The sequence below is a fragment of the Dermacentor albipictus genome, chromosome 4 (assembly GCF_038994185.2).
Source record: "Dermacentor albipictus isolate Rhodes 1998 colony chromosome 4, USDA_Dalb.pri_finalv2, whole genome shotgun sequence".
Classification (NCBI taxonomy): Eukaryota; Metazoa; Arthropoda; class Arachnida; order Ixodida; family Ixodidae; genus Dermacentor; species Dermacentor albipictus.
The window spans coordinates 2,789,734-2,817,600 of record NC_091824.1 but is presented as its reverse complement, the minus strand read 5'-3'; the positions used below and the strand labels follow the sequence as shown (position 1 = coordinate 2,817,600).

Here is a 27,867-nt window from a genome sequence, read left to right as displayed (position 1 = left end):
GCTACGGGACCACAAAGTCGTAATAGTGGTGCAGCGGTGCAAAGTCGTAACAACGTTTAGCCAATGTCAAAGCAATTATTTGTACTTTCTAAATGAAAAATAATGTCTACAGGGCAGAGTTGCATTGATTTATTTGTCCTTTGCAAGTTTTCACTCAAACAAGTGAGAACACTATCTTCAGTATCATAGAGAGTCTCAATTAATGTTTTATTAAAGAGTGAAGCAAAATCACGTAAAAAATTACAGCTGCAACATGCATGGAAGCCTTCATGTAAACATCTTCTGACACGACCCCTTGTTAAGGCCATTAAGACAAGCAGAGGGTTCCCAACACTGGCAACACATCTGAAACTACTGAAACAGATTATTATGCCATGGTTAGAAGGTCCAATAGGTTGCACCATAGGCCAAATGTGAAATATAATTATAATCATCCTTGCAACAATGGCCAATCACTACTACCATATGAGGGGAATGGGAGGTCACATGTCTATATAACATATTATGTATGCTTAACTGTGTGCTTATGCTTGGTTGTCTCGATTAGAAAAAGTGGAAGTGGCCACAATAACATGCAGTTCTCACCATGAAATCATCATCAAATGAAAAGCTGCCCCTGATGCAGAAACAAGTTGCAACAGCGTTTTATCACGCATTCTCACGGTGCTGAGCTGTTGCATCTTTAAATGGCGCAAATATTAGGATGAAAGCTTTTTTAAAGCATTCAAGGAATGAGAACTATATGTGATGTGCAAATGTGGAGGATGCCACTCGGAAGGAGATGGTGACTCACTGTGGTCACTATGGTATCATGCTACTAAGTTCACGGACCTGACCCTCGACTGTGCCAGCTGTGTTTAAATCAAGGCAGGGTGCAAAAATACACTCTAGAGTTATTATTACCTTACAGGCCCCATGAGGAGCATTGAGTAAGGAGTGCATCTGGAGCTTGGTGCCTTGTAATGTTAAGCCCAATCAATCAATTAAACAAGGTGACGAGTGAGGCTGGCAAAACACTTGCCTTGCGTGACACTAAGATGTCCTGCAACATGCGACAGTGGTAGCGACGCTGGTTCAGTCGGTAGTCCCGGTAGCTGGCCTTGCGCACCAGTGATGCCGTGCGTGCAATATCGGGCACCAGCAGGCCATCTGTGCATAAAGAGGATGACACTGTAGTTGGCACCTTGAAATAATGCAGCATGTCAGCTGCACACAAATGTTATCGTCATCACAATGTTTAACAGCAAAGGAAAAACAATTTCATTTACCCAAATTTCAGTTTCATTTACAATCAAAGTTGAAAACTAGAACAGTTGGTAATACACTCGGGGCAGGAACCACCAGCCAGAACATGATGTGAAAGGAGCAGATAAGTGCTGTCACTAAAAACATTTATTCTAAAAGAAGGCAGCTTATAGCAACACAGTGGAGTGATAAAAAGGTGCAAAGATGCAGCAAAAGCAAAAAGAAAGTTGACCCTACACATGGATAAAAGAAAACGGTTAACTCCCACTGCAACCGCACAGGCAGGCTCCTGGCACACTGACCAAGGCCCTCACGGATGTAGAATGCCTTGGAAATTTTTCTTGTTTGTGAAACCTGGTTAGTAGCAAGTACCTGGTGAGAATGCAGCCTCACTATAAATTAACCGGCAAGAACAAATTTGTGTGTTTCTGCGTGCCATCAAAAATTGAGAAGGAAAAAATGCGGTACCATAGTATTTGATACATAAATACGCACCAAAAGACTTCTTACTTATTTTTCCAATGCAATGAAAAATAATTCCAGCTCTTCCGCACAACTACGCAGTAAGCAGCATTTTGAAGGTACAGTATAGTGCCCAACAACAGCAGGACAGACAGCTTTCCCCGACACATCTACAATAACCTATGGGTAAAAACCAGCGCCACTACTTTGAAACATGATGCCAATCATTTTGTGCGACTAGCATGCAACATGTCACCTGCGATAGCAAGCTACATCCATATTTTATACAAGCAAACAGTCAAACCCACTTATAACAATACTGGTTATAACAATATATCGAATATAACAACAAGCAGCCGAAAGAAACAAGAAAGCGAAATCCTGTGGTAATGGTAATGTGGTAAAGTGGTAAGTGGTAATGAATTACGTTACACGATTGGAGGGATCAGTCTTCTTGCAAGACATAACGAGCCGCAGCGTGAAGTAAACATATTGCTACGGCATGAGCCGGGCGAGGAGAAGAGGAAGAAGTGAGCTGGTGCAGGTATACTATCAATTAACACACGCACTTTGTTCTTCACCATCATAATAGGCAGAGGAGTATTTCGCAGATACACAGTCTGTCCGGCGACCTTACCTCCATCGGCCGCGCCGGCTAGTTTCCCGACGGCGGTGGAGACGTAGCACGTCGCCGTGGTGACGGTGAACGGCGTTGGCGACTGGTTGGGGGCGTCAGGCTGCGGTCGGAAGCTGGCAAGCCACTCCTTCTACTATACTGACGGAAGGTATTCTGAGGTGGCGCGCCTGTGGTGGTTGCAGGGTCTATCGGCCAACGGTCGTCATAACTATCACGTTCAAAATTAGGCCAAGTTGGTGGTGGGCCATATGTTGTTGTCTGTCGGCGCCGGCGACAAAAACGAGCAATGTGTCCTGAGGCGCCACAGCTGTAACATACAGGAGATGCGCGACTGACGTTGTATGCCTCGGAGTCAACTCTGGGACGCTGCGAATAATAAACGCGATCTTCCGAATTGCGATTCGTGGTGGTAACTCGACGAGTTCGTTGATCGTGCGTCATGTCGTCGGGAAAGGTACGTCGGTGCTGTCACAGATGATCAACTCGACAGTCTGCAACGCCTGGCATGGCAGACAATGCTGACACAGCAGATGCATGTTCTTGAGGTTGGTTGGAAGCGCAACCAAGCTGTTCGACATCCGCCCCTTTGGTGTGTCGTTCAAGTTCTTCACGGACAATTAGCCTTATAGTCGCCGCAAGGTCAAATTGAAAGCTGTAGTTGTCGTTTTCGTCAACGCTTGCCACCGTGGTGACATTGGCTAGCCTGCCAAACTTTGGCGTGATACGGCGCAGCTTCAAGGCCTCAAATGTGCGGCAATGCTTGATGAGGTCGGCGACCGAGGCGAGACTAACCTTTCCGATTAAATAATTGTAAACATCCTCGGCTATGCCTTTGAGAAGGTGTCCAACCTTGTCCTCTTCGGACATTCGAGGATTGACAGTCTTGCAAAGCTTCAGGATCGCCTCTATGTACGGAGTACAGGTCTCACCTGGGACTTGAGCACGCTGAAGCAATGTCTGCTCCGCCCGCTTCCGTTTTGTGGTGGAATCGCCAAAGCACTCTGTGAGGTGAGTAACGAAGCTGTCCCACGTTGTGAACGTATCTTCATGGTTCTCGAACCACACTAGCGCCGTGTCTGTGAGGAACAGAACCACATTGTCGAGCTGAGTCGTGGAGTTCCAGCCGTTGTACTTGCTCACACGCTTGTAGTGGGTGAGCCATTCCTCCACGTCCTCGCCGAATTTTCCAGAGATAGGGCGGGGCTCCATCTGATGCATCCAGGCGCCGGTTGTTCGCACTGGAGCAGCCAGAGAAGGGTGTTCGTCGCTGCTGTGGGACATCGGGATCTCAAGTGGTGTTGGAGGCAGTCGAGCGAGGCGTCGGCTCCAGCGTGGCACTTGCTGCAGCAGCTCCGTCGTCTTGGTCGAAGTACCCCGCACCTCCACCACAAAACTGTTACGGTTAATGTTAAACCGGCTTTATTCAAGGGACGAGATGGATGGTAAAGTCAAGATGGCGTCCTGAGGCTGCACCAGCTCACTTCTTCCTCTTCTCCTCGCCCGGCTCATGCCGTAGGTTCCGCAGAGTCTGCGAACGGACATACTGAGAGCCATGCACAACGATGTGACCTCTGGCCATCTAGGATTCATAAGAACTTTGAACCGGACACAGGAGCGTTTTTACTGGCCCAGAATGCGGGACACGGTCAAGCACTACGTCGCCAGTTGCGAACAATGTCAACACTACAAGCGCCCTACGACCGCTCCGCCAGGTCTTCTCCAACCTCTGCCGCCGCCTCGCCTGCCATTTGAACAAGTGGGTATCGATCTTCTGGGCCCATTTCCCCGATCATCTAACGACAACCGATGGGTGATCGTATGTGTCGACCATCTGACCCGTTAGGCAGAAACGGCGGCCGTGCCACCTTCAACAGCTGCGTCCGTTGCAACGTTTTTGCTTCGATTCATTATTCTTCGACATGGTCCCCCCCGTGTGATCATTAGCGATCGCGGTCGTCAGTTCGTTGCGGACGCCGTAGAAGAACTGCTTCGTCTCTGCAGTTCGCAGTTCCGTCATTCAACGCCTTATCACCCTCAGACAAATGGGCTTGTAGAACGTACGAACAGAGCTCTAACTAACATGCTGGCCATGTACGTATCTTCCGATCACAAGGACTGGGATGACGTACTCCCCTTCATCACCTATGCGTATAATACTGCAAAGCATGAGACGACCGATTACAGTCCTTTTTATCTCCTTTACGCCCATTCACCGCTAAGCTGCATTGACACTATACTACCGTTTGACTTTCACAGCGAGTACTCTGTTGCCAAGACGCTTTGTCTTGCCGAAGAAGCCCGGCGTATCGCTCGTCTTCGTACTGTGGCATCGCAAGACCGATCGAAAAGAGCGCTATGACAGCCGACACCAGTCTGTCTCGTACGCCAAAGGAGACTTTGTGTGGTTGTGGACTCCGCAACGTAAACGTGGCTTATGCGAAAAGTTTTTACCCCAGTACAAGGGCCCATTCGTCATTGTAGATCGCTTGAGTGACTTGACGCACGTAGTGGCACGCTTGACGTCGACTGGTCGTCGGTCTAGCCGGACCCAGTTAGTACATGTTGCCCGTCTTAAGCGGTTTCACCCTACGCTTTCCGAGTGATTCGGACTTGCCCAGCGGGCTTCGTCTGGCAACCGGGGATTGCTACGGCATGAGCCGGGCGAGGAGAAGAGGAAGAAGTGAGCTGGTGCAGCCTCAGGACGCCATCTTGACTTTACCATCCATCTCGTCCCTTGAATAAAGCCGGTTTAACATTAACCGTAACAATATGATGCTGTAGGTTGACCTCCTTAATGACACACGCGAGCACCTAATGTGCTGCAGTTAAAATTCAATTTAACGAAGTGATGACTATGCTTTAATTATTTCGTTAAATCTGGAAGTTTGTAATATGGAGAAAGGAATTTTTCGGTCCTTCAAAATAAAAAATTGTAACATAGTGACACGCAAAAGCTAGTGCGGCACTGTATTCGCTGCTAATCCAGCCATCTGTTGCATACACCATGAAATAAAAGCAACCACAGCTGCCTCTACCGAGGCAGTGGTGTGTCCACAGTTCCGTGCATGGCGTGTTAGCTTTAGAGTACACACTTGAAAGCCATCTGTATAAAGATTAGAAAGAAATCACCACTTTTTTTACTCATTTATTTCAGGAAAAACTTCATTAAATCGAGTTCAGCCAAGTTAGTTTCGTTAATTTGAGTTGATGACAACATTGAACCCTATGGGTGCCAACCGGGGAACGAAAATGTCTTCGTTAGATCGGGAACATTATAAAATCGGGTTTCGTAAGATCAAGTTGTAACTGTATCTGAAGGTTATTTCGTTTTTTCTTTCATTCTCTGTTTCTTTCCATCTTTTTCTTTCTTTGTTCTTCCTTACCTTTGTTTCTTCATATTCAGCCATTGCATCTTTGCTTGCTTACGCGGGTATGAGCCATTCCTGATGATATATTAACGTGGTAGTGTTAAGGGGGGCGCTCAACGCTATCACGATACCGTGTTGCAGAAAATCTGGCATCAACGTCCCGCGTTGACTGTAGTTTTGGCGAAAATCATTTAGAACCTCACATACCCTACCATGCAGGCCCTCCATGTAGCATAAGGAAGTTACTGAAGCAATTGAATTTCTCAAGATAAAATACGTCAGAAAAATCAAAGTACAACTTAGACACAACCTACAGACATCATAGTGTTGGATTGTAATTTGAATATACGAGAAAACATCATTCTGTTACACGTAAATTCCAGCATTTCTACCATTCATAGAGTGACCATGGCCTCTGAAATTTGTGCGCGCTGGCATGTGCAAATCTCAAAGGCCATAAAGCAACATGCCTGGCTCCATACAACAATTCCAGTTGCTGCTCGACTCCACCGCATCGTGGCCCACGCAAGAGGCCGTGTTTCTACCAGAAAGCTCGCCTTCGTGTATAGTGTTTGCCACTAGCACTTCCCAGTAAACATTATGGTGACATAAATCGTTAAATTATGGTGACATAAGCTGCAGTTGCCGGGAAACATGAGAAGCAGTCACGGATCCTTGAAGACTATTGCGTTCCATTCTTAAAGGAGTCATCTAATATGCAACCAAGAATGGCCCAACGTGACATCACGACCTCCCTATCTCTTCAGAAAAGCTATCTCTTTTTCAGTAAGCGTAACTGAAGGGCAACTAATGCACGTGCCCTCGGCCTTAGCAATGTAAAAGGCTTCCAATATCTCCCGTTCTAGTCTATCTCTAGACCATGCCAGAAACCTGGTGTCGTGAAGATACGGACGGCAATTGTGGCGTTTACAGTGTTCCGCCAGATGGCCCCCCGCATTGTTATTTACGGCCCAATTGTGCTCTCGCGCCCTTTCATTAAAACACCGTCCGGTTTGCCCGATATAAACCTGTTGGCAACTTAGGGGTATTTCGTATACGACATTACTTTTGCAAGCAGTGTATGGTGCAGCATGTTTCTTAGAGCATGGTTCGGGTTTTGCTTTTGTCATCATAGGGCATGTCTTGGCCAGCTTACATGGTGCACTGAAGAGAAGATTGATGCTGTGCCTTTGTGCCACCTTCTTGAGATTGTGGGATACCCTGTGCCAATAGGGAATCACGTGTGATCTCTTCTTATGAAATGGCTTTTTTGTGTTAGTACCCCCTCTTGCCTGTTTGATCTTTTGAAGAAGCTTGTCGCAAACGCGAGTGATTAGTAGTGAAGGGAAACCGGCTAGGCGTAGCCTTGAAACTTGGTTATTGAAACTGATTAACTTGGTTATTGAAACTGATGGCGAAACATTCAGCCAACTAAAGTGACACTACTCGGTGATGTTGTGCTCCCAGATGACGTTAGGGGTCTGCTTCAAAAAGGAACGAAATACAGCTTTGAGCCATCGTCCAAGAAGCACCAGCTGCTCGCTACGGCCCGGCGAATAGGAAACTGCGCTGGCGAGGCGGAGCGGGATCGAGCCACCAGTGACGCAGTGGATACCCTTCTTCGGACCGTGCATTCAAGAACCACTCCTAACCCACCCTTCAAGAAGTTAACGGGCTTCCTACGGCAAAATGACCTCGTCGCAGTACAGGCGGACAAGGAAGATGGCTTCGTCATCCTTTCCAAGGGCGCCTACGGAGAAAGGGCCATTAGCGCGATTGAGAAGAATTTCAAGGCTGTGGATTTCAACCACAAGAAGCAAAAAGCCAAAGCGATCAAGTTGCTTGAGAACTTCAACCTGGAAGCTCTTCGGAAGGCGACGAACCGGGCTGAGGTAGGCGTCTTGGAAGTATTTTTCTCCGGCAAGACCCACAAACCTGAATGCCCCTTTAGGGCTATTGTTTCTGAGAAGAAGACGTGGCAGATGGAAGTAGGGCACTACCTGAAGCGCCATTTATGCCAGTTACCCCTAGATGACCCATTCCTTGTGCAGAGCTCTAGAGAAGTCGTGCTGACTTTAGAACAAGGAACTTGGAGCAATGTGTACGCGTTTTCACTGGATGTTGAAGACCTGTATTATGCGATTCCTCATGACGGAGTGCTCAGTGCCGTTAGGAACAAAATCGAAGACTTTGATGAAGTTAGGTTCAGTTGTGCAACCCGAGTGAATAGTGGCCAGTTTTTAGAACTGTTAAGCTTTTACCTTCATTCCACTGTCATTAGTTTCAATAACCAACACCATGTACAACGCAAGGGCATTTGCATTGGTTCGTCACTCGCGCCCATTCTTTCAGACATCTTTCTCAGCGCCTTTGACAAGTGTGTAAACAGCATGCTGAATCAATCAAGTGCTCCCTCTATAATGAGGTATGTCGATGACTACCTCGTGGTTGTTAACTACGTTCCAGGGTCTAGACTAGATGACACTGTAGAATCGATAATTAACACTTTTAGGAATGCATCGGATGCTCTAAACTTCACGTGCGAAAGGCCTTGTGACAACAGCATTTGCTTTCTGGACCTCAATCTCACTCTGATGAACACGCATGTCTGTTTCAAATACCAGCCCAGGTTGAACAAGCAGCTAATGTCATACGACACTGCGCATTCCAAGCTAGTTAAACAAGGGGTTGCAATGACTTGTCTAAAAGAAGCGCTAAACAAATCTTGCAACCACAAAATAGAAATCAGTTTCAATAACCAAGTTTCAAGGCTATGCCTAGCCGGTTTCCCTTCACTACTAATCACTAGCGTTTGCGACAAGCTTCTTCAAAAGATCAAACAGGCAAGAGGGGGTACTAACACAAAAAAGCCATTTGATAAGAAGAGATCACACGTGATTCCCTATTGGCACAGGGTATCCCACAATCTCAAGAAGGTGGCACAAAGGCACAGCGGGCGAGACCCGGCCAAAAGAATCGACGGTGTACACGGTTGTGTGTGCGCGAGACGCCCAACTGTCCAGCCAAGGGAGCGTCGTGAAGTTGCTGGAGGACAGTCGAACGCAGGTGCGATGGAATGACGAGCAGAACGTCAAGGCCGTGTGGATCAAAATTACGGCGGTATAATGCCCCCTCCTTAAAAAGAAACATCCGGAGAGAGGCGTCACCAGGAGTTGACTCCAGGCGGTCGATGAGGGCTCGTAGTGAAGGATCGCACCGTTGCTCGTTGCTGAGTTGAAGCAACTGGGACACAGAGAAAATGCAAGTGATGGCGGCCGCATCAGCCGGTACGTCGACGGGGTAGCAAAGTTCGTCAAACGAGGCTCGACCCCAGTACCCTGCAGCTTCTATCAGCGTTCCTCATGGCCAGCGAATTGAGTTCACCGGCCATTCAGAACAAACGGGGCGAGGACGAGCTGTTAGATATGGTGACGTTTCCTGAGGCTACTTCGAGTTCCCCAAACCACTTCGAATCGCAGCACAGCTAATTGAGGAATGCAGAAGCAGGGGTGCCACATTCCTGAGGCAGGACACTTGCAAACAAGTTCGTACGCCGCCGGGATTAGAAGGGACCCTCGGACAATGGAGCCCAATCGTCCCCCTTCGCCTTTGAAGAAGACATTTGCTACCGCTGCGGGGCCGTAGCACCGGAAGCAGGTGGGCCTTCGGACAATGGAGCATGAGCGCCCCCACTTCTCCTCCTTTGAAGAAGCGCATTACAAGTCTGCGAGGCAAGACCGCAGAGAGCCGTCGGATGTGACAACGCGATACGGGCGCCAACCATTGGCTGAAAATGGCGTCATCTGAGCGGACTCTCCCATTGGTCGAACATGACGTGACTTCCAGTCCTCGAAGGGTTTAAAAGAAGCGTTCCAGAGAGACCAGAGCATTCCCTGATGCCCTGATTCCCTGATTGACCTCTCTCGACCTTGCCACGGGCCGCAGCGTCCGAGTTGCTGCCGGCCCGTAATGACTGTACGACCGTTCATTGACTCTCACCTCCCTGTATATAATGTAAAATAAATCCCCCCAAGTTTGGTTTTCATCCCGAAGTCCGTCCTTCAACCCCTACATCTGGTTGGCAGCGGTAGGATCGCCTCCGAATACAACAGCTGGTGGCAGCGCTACGGATAAACCTTCGTCGAGAGAGATCCTAAGGAACCGGGAAGAGCGAAGAAGAGAAAGCCTTCGTCCAAAGAGGTCCGAAGAAACTGGGAGTAGCGAAGAAGGAGCGAGCCTTCGACCCAGGGAGTCCGGAGGAACCGGGAACAGCGGACAAATGAACCGGATGGCAGGGTGCTGCAACCGTAAGTGAGCGCGTGGTTTTTTTCCTTATGATTCGCCAGACTCAAATGTTGGGTGTTCATTTTGATAGTTCTGGGAATCGGGAGTTTGATGCATTGTGTGTTTGCACAAATTAATTAAGGAAAACAGTTTTAACCACCTGTCGGGGCAGCTGCCATGGATCTTAGAAGGTTGACGAGGTTAGACTTGTTGTTGGTGTGCGACGATTTGGGAGTTGAGGCGGACGAACGGATGAAAACGCCAGCTATCATAAAGGCGATTAACGATAGTGGCAATGATGGCAAAAGCATTGAGCTTGCTTGGGAGGTGATACAGGAACCACGAGAGCGTGAGCGTCGTGTACGTGTGCGAGAGCGTCGTGAACTTAAGAGTGAGAGTAAGCGTGAAGAACGCGAGAATGAATGGAAGCATAAGCTTCAAGAAGTTACTCTTAGGTGTGAGCGTCACGAACGTGAGTATCAGGAACGAAAGCGTGAGCAAAAGTATGAGAGAGAGAAGGCAGATGTGATCAAAGAGATACAGGATTGTGATCAGTTATTGGCACAGAGACAACGGCTGTCTGAGAATTCTGTAGGTAGTACAGAGCGAAAGAATGAGGAAGCATCTAGCAGATTTTTGCCAAAAGCCGATGAGAAGAGTAGTGTCTGTGAGATTGGCTGCCGATTCATAAGTGAAGGGAAAAGGCTAGCTGCTAACGATGCCTTAGTGGCAATAGAGGCCGTTAAAGGCCAGAGTGAGAGCGACGAGGTGCTGTGCCAACAGATGACTGTGGAGACAGCTAGGCCAGCTGCGAACAAATTGGCACAGTTACCGCGTGTGTGCGTCGCTGGTAATGTTAGCGAGGTTGCTAGCGAAGAAAAGAGTAATGCTGACCCGACAGACACGAGCACCCATGTAGAGCCAGATGTGCGTGCAGAAGTGAAGTGCGAACTGGACGATGCGGTTGAGAGTAGTTCTCAGGATTGTGAGCTGCGTAGCTCAAGAGAATACAACTGCATTGTTCAGGGATCGGTGCGGCTCTCCGCCAGTCTAGATGGCCTAGATAGGGATGATTCAGTTGTTAATCATTCGGACTGTGCGCGTGAGACAGCGATCGATAATGACGGGCTGTCTGCCGATGCACAGCGTGAGCTGGGCAATGTAGTAGAGGGCAGTTCGCAAGAGTGCGAGTTGTCTTACTCGAGTAAAGCCTGCTGCATTGTGCCAGAGTCAGTTGGGCTGTCCGCCAGTCGAGGCAAAGTGAGAGTAGATTTAAATGTAAATCACTCTCAGACTGTGCTGGTAAGAGGCCGATCCGGGCCGACGAAATGTGTACCGGCCAGCATGAGGCACGAGGCGACATGAAAGCGAGTGCAAAGAGAAAGCGCCGTAAAAAGAAGCGCGGTAAAGACCGAAAGTCAGTAACTAATGTAGCGCCGCCAAAGAAGGCGAGAACCCCAAATGGGCAGGGCGCGAGGAGAAGAAAGGTGCGGTCGTCACTGACGATGTTGACGCATCCTAAACGTTCGAGCCACAGGTCAAAGGGGGACCGCGAAGCATGTTCTGCATGGACGCGGACTAAGGGCACGGGGCAGTTAATCTCCTCGTCGTTCCGTAGTTCTTTCCAAAGCTCAGCGTGCAGTTCGAAGAAGCGCAAGGTGGCAGGACGAGACCAGGTGGGGAGTAGCGACGCGGTCAATCGAGTTTCTGTTGAAAGCGGGGCGCGAGGACGCAAATTGGCAGGAGACCGTAACGTCTTGGGGGAGCTGATAGTGAATCAGCCCTTTTGTAGTTCCTCGGCAGCCAGAGTAGCTTTCAAACCGCGCCCACCTCGAGTCAGACTCAAAGTAGGAGTCAGACATAAGCGTTTGGAAAGGGAGGCCAAGAGCCCTTCCGTAGAAATGAAGTGTGTTGTTTGTTTTTATTTTGAGCATCGGAAAGTGTTCGCGAATTGAGACTGGGATTTCTTTCACTGTGTAAGGTTTGAGCTTTGTTTATGTTTTGGTTTGAGCAAGCTCCGAGATTTGAAAGATGAGGTTTATGTAATCATGTAGTCTCGCGAGCGTTAGTTAATGAGTATATAGGCTCTTTTTGTGTGTGTGTGAGTAACCTGAAGGTCAAGGTTATCGTTGAGAGGCCTATCGTAACGCGCGTGTGTGTTATTTAACCTTCTTCCTTTTTAAGTGTTTTTGAATTTTCTAAGGTTAAGCGCGTAGATTTTCAGTGAGTGCATGATTTGCACTGAGAAGCGTTCTTAGTTCCATTAGCGCATGTCCTGTGTGGCCGGAAGGAAGCAGGTTTATGACTGGGTTGCTCGTGTGTGTTGACGGCAGCCGTATTCTGACTTCTCTGATAAGTATGCGTGGAACGAGTTATTAAAAGACGCATTATTTTAAGGGTTCTGCGGAGTGTGTAAGTACCGCAAGTTTAAGTGTTCGTTTAAGTCACGTGTCCTGTAGGACTTTCAGGGAAGAAACGTGAGTAAGCGTAAATGAAAAGTTTGCCTAGAACGCAAGTACGCGTTTTGTTTAGTGACCACAAGGCTAGTGCGCTTGCGATTACGTACTTGTGAGGATGACCAGATTGTTCAGTGGCACCATTACGTGCGATAAGTACGCCACTGCGATATATTGGAAACATGCTGTTCGTGTGGTTAGGCCACTTAAGTTATGTTCGGCTGTTTTCATTTGTTGTTTGCATCGTCAACGACCCTTTTGTTTTGCAACAACAATAGTACTCTGGTCTTGTCGGCAATCGAGGAGAAATGGATAGCTGTTTGGAAGGGTGGTTGGAACTGTTTTGTCAAAATTGGGGAAATAAAAGATCAGGGTTCATTTTGACTCAGTAATAGCCTGGCGAGTCAGGGGTGTAGAGCCTGCGCTTGCATGTGGTGCAGCGCTGTGTTGTTTTGTTTGTTTCATGTATGTTCTCCAGGGCCTAGGATCCCGAAGTTCGTCAAACGAGGCTCGACCCCAGTACCCTGCAGCTTCTATCAGCGTTCCTCATGGCCAGCGAATTGAGTTCACCGGCCATTCAGAACAAACGGGGCGAGGACGAGCTGTTAGATATGGTGCCGTTTCCTGAGGCTACTTCGAGTTCCCCAAACCACTTCGAATCACAGCACAGCTAATTGAGGAATGCAGAAGCAGGGGTGCCACATTCCTGAGGCAGGACACTTGCAAACAAGTTCGTACGCCGCCGGGATTAGAAGGGACCCTCGGACAATGGAGCCCAATCGTCCCCCTTCGCCTTTGAAGAAGACATTTGCTACCGCTGCGGGGCCGTAGCACCGGGAGCAGGTGGGCCTTCGGACAATGGAGCATGAGCGCCCCCACTTCTCCTCCTTTGAAGAAGCGCATTACAAGTCTGCGAGGCAAGACCGCAGAGAGCCGCCGGGTGTGACAACGCGATACGGGTGCCAACCATTGGCTGAAAATGGCGTCATCTGAGCGGACTCTCCCATTGGTCGAACATGACGCGACTTCCAGTCCTCGAAGGGTTTAAAAGAAGCGTTCCAGAGAGACCAGAGCATTCCCTGATGCCCTGATTCCCTGATTGACCTCTCTCGAACTTCTTGCCGCGGGCCGCAGCCTCCGAGTTGCTGCCGGCCCGTAATGACTGTACGACCGTTCATTGACTCTCACCTCCCTGTATATAATGTAAAATATATCCCCCCAAGTTTGGTTTTCATCCCGAAGTCCGTCCCTCAACCCCTACAGGGGGCGTGCAATGGTCGCAAAATCCTTCACAAAGCGTCGGAAATAAGAGCACAGCACTACGAAACTACGAATGTCCTTGGTAGACTTCCGAACAGGAAAATTCGCAACGGTGCGAATTTTGTCCGGATCAGGTCGCACGCCTCTGGCATCTACGAGGTGTCCAAGGACGGCGATTTGGCGGCGAGCGAAATGACATTTTGACGAGTTAGACTGGAGACCGGCGCAGCGGAACACGTCAAGAATCTCTGAAAGACGGTCTAGATGCGTGTCGAATGTGGGCGAATAAACGATGGAAATAAACAGGTGGACCACTTGAACCCCTGAAGCAATGAGTCCATCATTCGTTCGAAGGTGGCGGGCGCGTTACAGAGACCGAAAGGCATCACCTTGAACTGATAAAAGCCGTCAGGGGTAACAAATGCAATCTTCTCTCGGTCCATGTCATCGATGGATATCTGCCTGTAGCCGGACCGTAAGTCGATAGAAGAAAAATAGGTGGCATCGTACAGGCAGTCTAGAGCGTCATCAATACGTGGCAAAGGGTACACGTCCTTTTTTGTTATCTTGTTCAGGTGGCGATAATGTACACAAAAGCACCACGTTCCATCCTTCTTTTTGACAAGTACAACAGGAGATGCCCAGGGACTACAGGAAGTCTCGATAACGTCCTTTGCAAGCATCTTTTTGACTTCCTGTTGGATAACAGCTCGTTCCGACGCAGAAACATGATATGGACTTCGGTGAATAGGGTTCGCATCGCCAGTATTCATGCGATGGGTCACGACGGACGTTTGACCTAAGGGTCTATTGTCAAAGTCAAAAATGTCGCGATAACCTTCAAGAACGCAGCAAAGAGCTCCAGCTTGAGCAGGTGTAAGGTCAGAGCAAACCATCTTCTTAACGTCGACGTCAGTACCGTGCGATGACGTCACAGTAGGCTGAGCTGTAATGATCTTCCACTGTGAATGGCTCGACCTCATCATCCTGCAAAGCAATAATTATAGCCAAGAAGATCCCCTGATGCAGAACTTGCACGGTTAGCGCGAAATTGACAAGTGGATTGTTGTGTTCATATAGGAGGTTGTGGCCAAGTACTGCACCAGGGTGGCCAATCCTGCTCTGGTGAGGGAGTGTGTTACCGGTTCTGGTCACCGGGATCAGGCCACACTCCAGGCCTGTTTGTGCAATTTTATCAACGCGCGGATTTTTTTTTTTTTATACCGGTGGAAAATTGCCGGCACCGGGATTCGAACCACGGACCTCTTGCACGCGAGGCGGGTGTTCTACCTCTACGCCACCGCTGCACCGCCAGACAGGCCGCCATTGGAATATGAACCTGGCAACGTTTAACGCTAGAACGTTATCTAGTGAGGCGAGCCTAGCAGTGCTATTGGAGGAATTAGAGGGCAGTAAATGGGATATAATAGGGCTCAGTGAAGTTAGGAGGCCAAAAGAAGCATATACAGTGCTAAAAAGCGGGCACGTCCTGTGCTACCGGGGCTTAGGGGAGAGAAGAGAACTAGGAGTCGGATTCCTGATTAATAAGAATATAGCTGGTAATATACAGGAATTCTATAGCATTAACGAGAGGGTGGCAGGTCTTGTTGTGAAACGTAATAAGAGGTACAAAATGAAGATTGTACAGGTCTACGCCCCTACATCCAGTCATGATGACCAGGAAGTCGAAAACTTCTATGAAGACGTGGAATCGGCGATGGGTAGAGTGAAAACTAAATACACTATACTAATGGGCGACTTTAATGCCAAGGTAGGTAAGAAGCAGGCTGGAGACAAGGCAGTGGGGGAATATGGCATAGGCACTAGGAAATAGCAGGGGAGAGTTGTTAGTAGAGTTTGCGGAACAGAATAATATGAGGATAATGAATACCTTCTTCCGCAAGCGGGATAGCCGAAAGTGGATGTGGAGCAGCCCGAATGGCGAGACTAGAAATGAAATAGACTTCATACTCTGCGCTAACCCTGGCATCATACAAGATGTGGACGTGCTAGGCAAGGTACGCTGCAGTGACCACAGGATGGTAAGAGCTCGAATTAGCCTAGACCTGAGGAGGGAACGGAAGAAACTGGTACGTAAGAAGCCGATTAATGAGTTAGCAGTAAGAGGGAAAATAGAGGAATTCCAGATCAAGCTACAGAACAGGTATTCGGCTTTAACTCAGGAAAAGGACCTTAGTGTTGAAGCAATGAACGACAATCTTGTGGGCATCATTAAGGAGTGTGCAATGGAAGTCGGTGGTAACTCCCTTAGGCAGGATACCAGCAAACTATCGAAGGAGACGAAAGATCTGATCAAGAAACGCCAATGTATCAAAGCATCTAACCCTACAGCTAGAATACAACTGGCAGAACTTTCGAAGTTAATCAACAAGCGTAAGACAGCTGACATAAGGAAGTATAATACGGATAGAATTGAACATGCTCTCAGGAACAGAGGAAGCCTAAAAGCAGTGAAGAAAAAACTAGGAATTGGCAAGAATCAGTTGTATGCGTTAAGAGACAAAGCCGGCAATATCATTACTAATATGGATGAGATAGTTCAAGTGGCTGAGGAGTTCTATAGAGATTTATACAGTACCAGTGGCACCCACGACGATAATGGAAGAGAGAATAGTCTAGAGGTATTCGAAATCCCAAAGGTAACGCCGGAAGAAGTAAAGAAAGCCTTGGGAGATATGCAAAGGGGGAAGGCAGCTGGGGAGGATCAGGTAACAGCAGATTTGTTGAAGGATGGTGGACAGATTGTTCTAGAGAAACTGGCCACCCTGTATACGCAATGCCTCATGACCTCGAGCGTACCGGAATCTTGGAAGAACGCTAACATAATCCTAATCCATAAGAAAGGGGACGCCAAAGACTTGAAAAATTATAGACCGATCAGCTTACTGTCAGTTGCCTACAAACTATTTACTAACGTAATCGCAAATAGAATCAGGAACAGCTTAGACTTCTGTCAAGCAAAGGACCAGGCAGGATTCCGTAAAGGCTATTCAACAATAGATCATATTCACACTATCAATCAGGTGATAGAGAAATGTGCGGAATATAACCAACCCTTATATATAGCTTTCATTGATTACGAGAAAGCGTTTGATTCAGTCGAAACCTCAGCAGTCATGGAGGCATTACGGAATCAGGGTGTAGATGAGCCATATGTAAAAATACTGGAAGATATCTATAGCGGCTCCACAGCCACCGTAGTCCTCCACAAAGAAAGCAACAAAATCCCAATAAAGAAAGGCGTCAGACAGGGAGATACGATCTCTCCAATGCTATTCACAGCGTGTTTACAGGAGGTATTCAGAGACCTGCAGTGGGAAGAATTGAGGATAAAAGTAGATGGAGAATACCTCAGCAACTTGCGATTCGCTGATGATATTGCCTTGCTTAGTAACTCAGGAGACCAATTGCAATGCATGCTCACTGACCTGGAGAGGCAAAGCAGAAGGGTGGGTCTGAAAATTAATCTGCAGAAAACTAAAGTAATGTTTAACAGTCTCGGAAGAGAACAGCAGTTTACGATAGGTAGCGAGGCACTGGAAGTCGTAAGGCAAAACATCTACTTAGGGCAGGTAATGACGGCGGATCCGGATCATGAGACGGAAATTATCAGAAGAATAAGAATGGGCTGGGGTGTGTTTGGCAGGCATTCTCAGATCATGAACAGCAGGTTGCGATTATCCCTCAAGAGAAAAGTATATAATAGCTGTGTCTTACCAGTACTCACCTATGGGGCAGAAACCTGGAGGCTTACGAAAAGGGTTCTACTCAAATTGAGGACCACGCAATGAGCTATGGAAAGAAGAATGATAGGTGTAACGTTACGGGATAAGAAAAGAGCAGATTGGGTGAGGGAACAAACGCGAGTTAATGACATCTTAGTTGAAATCAAGAAAAAGAAATGGGCATGGGCAGGACATTTAATGAGCAGGGAAGATAACCAATGGTCATTAAGGGTTACGGAATGGATTCCAAGGGAAGGGAAGCGTAGCAGAGGGCGGCAGAAAGTTAGGTGGGCGGATGAGATTAAGAAGTTTGCAGGCATGGGATGGCCACAATTAGTACATGACCGGGGTTGTTGGAGAACTATGGGAGAGGCCTTTGCCCTGCAGTGGGCGTAACCAGGCTGATGATGATGATGATGACAAGTGGAAGGCAGGTGCGGTTGCCAGTAATTTTCAGCACAGTGTGCGGCACAGTAACACCATGTGTAAGCATAACGGCCGGAATTGGTGCGGCCACGTAATTGCCGTCAGGTACAGCTGGTGAGGACAACAAGCCAACGTGCGTCACAAAGTGAGGCAATAGGCGAATAAAATCCATGCAGCTCAGATGGCTTGGAGGCGGGTCCACAGGGTCGGCAAGAAGAGGCAAGTCAAGGCGAAGTGAGCCGGCCGAACAGTCAATGAGGTCAGAATGATTGGCAAGAAAATTCAGACCGAGAATGAGTTCGTGAGGGCAATGCTCAATGACGGTGAAGAGAATGACGGTGTGTCTCTCAGCAATGGTGAGTCGGGCAGAACACATGCCAACAATAGCGACAGTCCCTCCGTCGGCGACTTGTACAACTCGGTTCGGGGCAGGCGTCAGAACTTTCTTGAGCCGACAGCGAAGAGTAGTACTCATAATGGACTCATGCGCCCCAGTGTCAATCAACGTGCACACAGGAACATTGTCGACGAGAACGTTCAAAAGATTCTTGTTCGTGGGTAAGGTGAAGTGAGGATTTCGTGCCAATGTCGTCAATGCAGCTTCACCTCCAGAAGCTGCACTGTCTAGTTTTCTGGTTGGGGGTGTGGCGAGTAGGTCGGAAAAGGAGCACGGCGTGACGGGGGCGAGCGAGATTGGTGGCGGGAAGGAGAAGGCGAGCGGGAGTAGCGGGGTCATGTCATAGGTGTCACAGGGTCAGATGATGGAACGGGCATAGGATGCATAAGAGTGGGCATAGGAAGGAAAAGGATGCGCTAGAGGGGCAAGGGGGGTAATCAGGATAATAGCGCGCCGGAGAAGTCCAGCGGCTGCGGCAGTGGCGAGAGACATGTCCAACGCGTTGGCAGTTAAAACAGATCGGCTTGTCGTCCATGGTTCGCCATTCGGAGGGGTTGCGCTGTCCATAAGAGGAGTAAAAGAGCGTGGTGGGGACGTGGGTGGAGACAAAGGTTCCGAGCGTATGGAACGAATGGATTGCAGGCCGACGTTGGACAACTCTTGACAGACGACGGACTGGATCAAGGAGATTGTCACCAGAGAGTGATCAGTGTTACGTTTCGCCTACAAAGCGCGGTATAGCCGGCGCGGATACAACGGACGCCGGGGCTTCGTTCAAAGCGGCAGACATTTTGGCCCGTTCGGCACTGTCGCGTCGCCTCCCCGCCAAGCACGTCCCGGCATGTTTCGATGCCACGTGTGTTCATGTGTGCGTGTGTGTGTGTGTGCATGTTGGTGCCCACGCTTGTCAAAGCGCGGCAGCTGGGGAGAGGAGCTCCCCAAGTGTGAAGCGAGGAGGTCTGACCGGCGCTAGCCCGGCTGATGCGTCACTACACTTGTCTCAACATGTCTCTCAGCTTGTCCATGCCCCGCCGTCACGTGGTCTCATCCCGTGACGTTCCTTCTTGCCCTCAACTCTGAGAGTATAAAAGCAGCTGCCCCCGGACGCCAGGAGGGGGGCTCCGAATTCTTCCGTCGAGAAGCGCGCTCTCCCGTCTCTCCACTTCGGTCGACCTGACCGGCCGCTCTTTTGCGATGCTAGAATAAAGAAGTTGTTCTGTTAACAGTCGACTCATGCTTTGCCAGGACCTTCGGATGCTTCCAGTTGTGTTGCAGGCCGCCAGGCCAACGCTACCCTTGGGGCTTGCGACCCAGATGCAACAACGGGCATCAGCGCTGAGACTGCAACATCAGGTAACGGAAATGAAGAGGCCGCCGGTTGTGCTGCTTCAACCTCACAACGAATGATACGTGTCAAGTTGTCACATCGTGACGGCTGGTGGAAGAGGTCGTCACAGGATGACGTAGCAGCTGTGTTGGGAAGTCACGTGATGTGCTCGGATACCCGGCGGCTTTTAGCATGCTCGAGACGGCCGCACTCCTGGAGGATGGTACCGATGCTGGTGACGTTCGTAAACACTAGTAATTTGAAGGCGTCGTCAGCAATGCCTTTGAGGACACTATTAACCTTATCGTCCTCAGTCATGTTCGGGTCAGCCTCGGAACAAAAGGCCAAGACGTCGAGAATATATGACACGTAGGACTCGGTCGACGTCTATACACGTGTGGCAAGGGCTTTCTTGGCATTGACTTGTCGACCAAACGAATTGCCAAAAAGGACGTGTAGCTTGTCTTTGAAGAGATCCCAGCTCGAGATCTCCTCTTCGTGAGTCTGGAACCACGCCAATGGAGCTCCGTCGAGGTAGAAAAGCACGTTGGAAAGCATAATAGTCGAATCCCACCTGTGATTGGCGCTGACACATTCGTACAAGCGGAGCCAGTCGTCAACATCAGGACTGCCGACTCCATTGAAAACACCAAGATCCCAAGGTGGGGAAACGGCGACGTATGTCGGGGCTGCAGGCGGAGACGCTTGCGTAGATGAAGTGCCGCCAGCAGGAGCCGAAGTTGCATCGTCGCCGTTGCGACCGCTGCGAAGCTCCCTGACGGATACGGGGAACGTCCTCCTCCACCAAATTAATGTTACGTGAAGCTGAAGCCGAATACTATTTACAATTTATTTACAGGGAAGCTCAGGGAGGCCAAAATGGCGACGCTATATCAAGCCAGCACACATGTCTTCGTCCTCCTCAGTGCAGCTACACTGTGGCGGCTGTTTCGTAGCAATATTTTTATTTTTATTTATTTTTTATTTTTATTTTATTCATGGCGAGTTCACGTTCTTTTGGCACCAATATGTTTCCTCGCCAGACGAGTTTTCGTCCAACGCTTGACTACATCCACAACGACCGACCGAATGATATATAGATGCCTGAATGTGCGTGAAGTACCCAAAGATTGCTAATGCATTAATACATACTTTGCCCCTGCCTTTGGAAAGTGGAAATCCCCCTGTCTTCTGGAAAGTCCTATGTAGGTCAAACTACTGGGGCTGTATTCTCAAACGTTCGCCTTCCACGATAGTTTCACCACCGCAATAGTCATGTTCAATAAATCAAGTGACTGCTTACTCGTGACAGCGTGCACAACCAATACGCGCTGTTGAACGCTTCACATTGCCTGAGAGACATTCACATCGCCTGAGAAAGATTCTACGAAGGTTTTACTTTAAGAATGTGTTATCTGTGTAGCCAAATCTACGTTCTAGACGAAGCCTCTTACAACACCAGCCAACACGAGCCTCGCAGACACATCTACCCTCATTCCCCTGACAGCACGGCGCCCCATAAGAACTCCCATAGACAATGGTGCCAGATTTCCCTCCAGGTGTTATAGTGAGAAACTCTATGGTTAATTCAATATATGTGAAGAGCACCCACCAACACCATGATGTTAAAATGACATAGGCCGGAACTACTAGATGGTGCTGTTTATTTTCCAGTTTTGCTAAAACTGCCAATCAGCGCATGCGGTTGGCGGAGGCGTGGCCAAGGCGATAGTTCAGCAGAAAGCGAACGTTTCAGAATATATGCCCTAGCCGTTGCGTCAATGATCGAATGAGGGAGCGTGCTAATAACTTGAAGGTGATTGCACATCTTTCAGCACACTAAAGCCTGCTCTTGTCAGCCGAGATTTCATGATATAGATATCCTGGGAAGAAGCAAAGACAAAATCACACGTGAGCTATCGAAAGCATTTCATATAAAAGAAGAAGTAATGCTTGTGTAAGTCAGACTTAAAGGAGGGAATTGCGCTAAAAAAGACACGGACGAGTAAGGACATGGACGGGCATCCGTGTATTTTTTAGCGCAATTCCCTTCTTTAAGTATGTACGACCGACTTGCCAAACAACGTGCTCTCGTGTAAGTCAGACTTCTGTTATTTTGGACTACACAGAGTATACCTTCTTTAGATCTTTCAAATGATCTTGATCATTTGAAAGATCTTGATCTTGATCAAATCTTGATCAAATGATCATCCTGATCATCTTGATCAAATGATCCCTAGCAGTAACCCCGTTAACACCGCACAACAACTGCTTCAAATATTCTTATTTTACAAGAACAATAGTTGATTGGAATAAACTTCCTGATAAAGTCGTTACAGAAAATTCTTTATCCCGTTTTCAGGCGGACCTGTACTCATGACTCAACCGCACATACTTTATTTGCTCTTTTTTCAATGCATTTTGTCCTTTTGCCATTTTCGAATTCAAGCGTTGGCATGACTGCTTAAACTGTATGTTTTTGTGAATGTACTTGTATGTTCCCACCCTGCTAAGATCTTGTAAAAGATCGCAGTATCTATAAATAAATAAATAAATAAATAAATAAATCTTGCTAGTTCTGACAATGCCACCACCTTCCTCCATCTGGCTCCTGATTCTGCTGGCTCATTTAACTGCTTCGCATGCAACAAGCCGCAGCAAAGAGGGTCACAGGCGGCAAGCGATATGTGAGCATCACCGAGGCATTGCTTTGTTGGCCCCAAAAGGGGCCTTTTAAAAAATGCGAGAAGGTTGCCACGGCAGCCTGTCAACTTGAGAGATTCAAAAGAAACGCTGATGCGAGATCGCCACAAGCATCTCGCCATGTGCTTCTCATTGACTTGCACGAGAAAACCCTATGTCCGTCAACCTTGCATGCGTTACACGAAGCTTGCCGACATCCTTCTCCAGGGCATCCTGGTGCTCCACGTAGTGCAGCGGAAGATTCCTTGTGAAAACAAAGTCCTGGAAGAACTGAATCATCTGGCGGGCCTCCTGTGTGGACAATGTTGCGGCAGCTTGCCTTACCGTGCCATCACCGGCGGCGGCGCCGTCGATATCTGATGCAAACATGTTCGCGACAATCGCCTCATCGGTTACAAATACTTAGTTTCTAAATCTATAGCCATGCGCTTTCTTTTCCCCAGCAACCTCGTGCATTGACAGTGGTCAGCGGGCGCACCAGCCATCTTTCGTTTCGGCGGCGAGTCAAACCAACTGTTGGTCAAATGAGGCTGAGAAACCACGTGGCCATAAATGATTTTGACGCAACCAACAAAGATGAACGCGAGTGATTAGGCTGTTTGCATAAATGAGAAAGGACTGCACTGAGCAATCTTCAGCTTGGTAATTGGCAATTAGTAAACTTTAATTCCTTGGTAAACTTTATTCCTCCTCCATAAAGTTTAAATTGCACACTTACTGAGGCAGCAGCAGAATCGAATTCTTCCCTATGGCAGAAAATCAGGTAATCATCAACGTAACGAAATATCTTGATGACGCAATCACCTAAGGCTTCCTCTAAGCCACTGTCAACCTTACTCAGGTAAATATTGCTAAGAATAGGGGCAACCTTTCAGCCGAAACAAATGCCCGATTTCTGCAGAAAAACGCCATCTCTCCACGCAATCAGCATCGACTTCAAGTACATTAAAACCTTTTTCAAGGGTTAAAGCCTTTTTCTTAATTACACACTGGAACGTTGCCAGTAAAAATGCTTCTACAGGAAAAGGGCTTATTTCTTTTTCGAACGACAGAAAGGCTGAGCTAGTTGGTAAGGATTCATTATGCAAAAAAGAGATGAGGCGTGCAGACAGGACAATAGGGAAGAAGAATTCCATTCCGCTGCTACCTCAGTAAGTGAGCAATTTAAACTTTATGGAGGAGGATTAAAGTTTACCAAGGAATTTCTTCAGCGATGCGTAATTCAGTTTCTTGACATTTCCTTGGTCTTCGAACAAGATCACGTTTGTTGGCAGCACTCTTCAAGATCTTTGAAGCCGTTGTTAAACTTTCTTTCCAAGCATTCCAAAGTAGTAAAAGACGGAATTGCCATGTCGTGCCTTAAGTTTGATCCCGCATCCCGCATGCACAAAATGAGCACGTTTTAATGCGCAGGTCCAGCGCCTATTAGAAGCAGCTTATCCTAGTGTAGCAGTAGCCAGTGTGGCTGAACACCTAAAGAAGTGAGTTTCAAGGAGGACGGACGTGATTACAGAAAGCCGTAATAGAAAAAAAAAGGGTAGTGGCTATTCTGTACATTCATTCAGTGTCGCACAGGCTTATAAAAGTTGCAAGTAGATGTGATGTTAATGTTGCTTTCACTGCTCCCAATAAGCAAGGTAAGATATGCCCTGCCGTACAGAGGAAAAAGGAGCAGGTAAAAGGCAAAAAAAGAACAGATATTTGTCCAGTGAAGCACAATAAGAACAACAGTTTTACTGACTGTCATATGGGGGTGGCTTATAAAATTCCCCTTAGCTGTGGCGAGTTCTAGCTAGGGCAAACAGGGTGGTGTATCAACCAGAGGCTAATGGAACATAAAAGGTCGTTAACCAGTGGATTGCCTTCTAATCTTTCTTTACACTGCCAAGATTGTAAGTGCACGCCAGAGTTAGATAAATGTGCGATATTGTACAGGCATAAGAATGAAGATACGCGTCTTATGGTAGAGGCATGGCATATCTATAATGGTGGCAGTGCATGCGTGAGTCAGCCTTCGGTTACATTACATAAGGAAGAGATTAAGTCCCTTAACAGTTATCTCTCACGTGGACCGGAACATATACCCGAATGACACGTGGTGATGCCATTCCAGAGCTTGCACAGATGAGTTTTGTGTCTTCTTTCTTTTTTCGCCTCAGTGCTCCCTTCAGTTGATAGTCGGCATTCGTGCTGTCAAATTCTCTACTCTTGTGTCCTGTCTGCATGCCTCACCTCTTTTTTGCATAATGAATCCACTACATCTCACGGTTTCGAATGAAGTTGTTAGTAGCGCCTGTGAAGTGTGTCTGGTGTGCCTTTTTTGCGACTCTGCCTTCAGACTAGAATATGTTGTTAACCATAAAACGAGTGGCAGCATGGGTTGCTTCATTAATTAATTAAGGAAAAAGCCTTAAATGGCTCATGGGTCGAAAAATTGACCATCTGGCATTATGGCACCAAACTTCCGTTGCCCCAAAATTGATGGGAGTCGAACATACAACCATTGGTGAGCGTCGAACCCATGACTATTGGTGTTAAGGTGAAGTTAATTAAGGCACTGTTAATTAAAATATTCAAGGCACCCACCACCTTTGAGGGGGGTCATACCCTCGACCAGTGGTGTTAAGGCACTCGACCCCACGACCTTTGGTGGTACAAAACAAGTAATAAGAAGTAACAACACCTTCGAATGACAATGTCAAGTAATTTAAGGGGGGGACACGGGTTTTAGAGACCGAAAAATCAATATTTCGAAAACGGTATTTTCGGAATTTCTAACCATTATTCTACCACTTCACCAAATTTTGCGCATTCTAAATCAATATTTTAGCCGTAATATAAATTTTCGTCACCAGTGTGGGCTAAATATGAGCCAATGTTTCCCTAAAGAAGTGCTTTTTCTACGACACGTGATGGCCCCCGCAGTCGTTTGGTCGTGCCGACCCGTATGTTGTTTGAAAGAGCAGTCTGTCATCTTCGTTTTCCCGCCACCACCGGCTCACTGCACATTGGCAGTGAAGAAATTGTGCCTCAAAAAGAAGACCCAATGCGTGCTGTAATTGATCGACAGAGGCACGTGACCCTCAGCTAGCCACGCCATTGGCTAGATTGGCGTCGTCTGCATCACTCCACGGCCGCTCCGCACATGCCAAGCATGCCAACGAGGTTTCCCACGCTGACAGCGATGCCAACCTCGACTCCAAAGTTCGCTATGAAGTTCAAATTTAGAAGAAAAAAAAGAAGGAAGAGGAAGTCGGCATACAATGTTGAGAAACGACACCCCGCCACGCCGTTTCCTGATGACATCGATGAGGCGCATTTATGGTCCAACGTTACTGGCACACGGCTGAGCGTCGCTCGACGCTGGCCACATCGAAGTCCGTTCGCCGCGCCCGGTTATGCTGGCTGCACCAGTGTGTCGAACTATCGGTCTAACAATAGACGCTGTTGTTCTCGCCAATGTGACATAACGTGTGTGTGCGCTCACGCATGTACAAATCTGCCACGTCCCTTCAAGCAAGCTAAAACAACAACTCGTCCGAGTGAAAGACTGCCTCGAAAAAGAAAAACTTCCGGGTGTCATCTACCAAATTCCTCGCCAGGACTGCTATGTGTGCTACGTAGGCGAGACGGGGAACTTTAAAAGAAGGCTACAGCAGCATCGCAATGATGTAGCCAAAGGACACACGGTCTCCAGCGCCCTGGCAGTGCATCACAAAAAGACTGGACATAGTATTAACTGCATTCGGTTTCTATCATCGAAAGAGAGAAAAAAAAATTATCACCCCAATAATGCATACAATCTATTATTAACACGATAAACCGGACACGGGGACACCTCCCTGAGTTGTGCGCAAGCGTGTTACATCTTCTAACGCGTATATAATAAAGACCACCATGCATTCATTCATTGTGAACAAGGCACCGTGCCGAAACATCAATCTCTGTTTTGAATTTTTTTAGTTGGCGAGTGTACATTTATTCAGCCGTGCTCACACTACGTCCAACTTTTCATGCTTACAAACAGGCTTCCCAGAAAACCTCCGGTTAAGCCTTCTGGAACAACACAAGTTAATAGCCTATAAAATTACAGAACCCTCCAGCTGGCATCAGTTTTGCTGTGAAGTTGGAATGCTCTACAAGTGAATTCTATTGTTCAGTCCAACAAAAAAAGCCCGTACACGAGGTCAACACATGCCGCACTTTCCTTATATTTGAACACACCAAGAATATGTGCCCACAATAAACTATGCGCAAGATAGTTCCGTTTTCTTAGGTAATTTGACTTTCAGAAATGCATGAGCGGAAGTTTACTGGGGTCATGAATGCATTGCTGCCGCAAGCGTGGACAAAAAAGGTCTATATTTAGGGCGCCCGCTTCCGCAGTCGAGCGGCGCCGGAAATCCCAATGGCGTGTCAGGACTAGTCCCTCGAAGCCCTCCCGACAACGGCCATGTTTCATTGACATTTCGGGACGACGCTACTATTCTGTAGCCGAAATTTTTTCACCGTAGTGACAGTGAAGCTCAAGTAAAACTTTAAGCATTAGCGTCAACTCCTGCTACTGACCAAAAATCAGAACTAGCAGGTCCCGTTGACAACACTGCTGCCGGAACAAACTACATGCTGGCTACGTCTGCTGAGCATGCATCTGCTGAAAACTTGCAGCGGGTACTCGGAAGGCATCCCCATACAGACACTAGCCAGACAGACTACATTTCTGGAGGCTACTAATGCAATAGCATTTGTATATATTCAAACATTTTGTGGTGTTCTGTTATAAAAGTAAGCTCATTTTGTTTTTCAAGTTTCAAGTTTCAAGTTTTTGGTGTTTTATAAGTTTGTCGAAGCGCTATCTCGGTCTTCAGGGCACATAGAACCATAATTTTAACAGCGGCACGTAGCTATATGTGTGTACTACACAATGCTAGGAGCAGATTCTTTAATTTCACTTTTGTAAACTTTAATATCTGGCTACTAATTGAACCACATGATTGCCGTGTCTGGAGATTGAACTTCAAATTGCTGTAGAATTGGTAATACCTGCAATATAAAAGAGTTGTCCTACAGTTGTGTTGCTTACACTTTGTAGTATCCAGCCATATGTATTTATAAACATTCTGGCTGATACTCTTCTTACAATTTTTTAGACAAAGAATAAGTGATTAATTTTAGTTATATCTGGAACCACTTAGTCAATTTAAAAAGTAACTATAATTTCGAGATCAGCATGAAAAACTCTGTCTAGGTGACAATTTTTATTAAATTTGGTCAAAAAATTAAAAAAAAGGTTCCTAAACCCCTCTTCCCCCTTTATTAATGTCTCATGAGCACGCAGACTTTTGCCTTCATCCTCTTAAGCGCATGCTAAAGTGACTGCAAAACTTTCTTTCAAGAAGTTGAGTGACAGTGCAGATGTAAATTGCCTTTCTCAAATGCTACTGCTCATGCAGGAAGGTGTCCTGGCAGGAAAACACTCTGGCTGAATTTACTTCCTGTCACAATAACCAACATCACGCACACACAATACACTGAAATATTGCTCAAATTAAACTT

General features: G+C 47.5%; 1 protein-coding gene across 6 annotated transcripts in view; it reads right to left on the bottom strand.

Moving 5' to 3' along the window:
* The window catches only part of LOC139059016 (nuclear factor related to kappa-B-binding protein), a 617,245-nt gene that overhangs the window by 523,566 nt on the left and 65,812 nt on the right, over positions 1–27,867 (bottom strand). For all 6 annotated transcript variants that reach the window (XM_070536798.1, XM_070536799.1, XM_070536801.1 and 3 more), the window contains one exon: positions 1,022–1,149. In XM_070536798.1, coding sequence (XP_070392899.1) covers positions 1,022–1,149 — 128 coding nt within the window. The remainder of the gene's footprint in view (positions 1–1,021; positions 1,150–27,867) is intronic.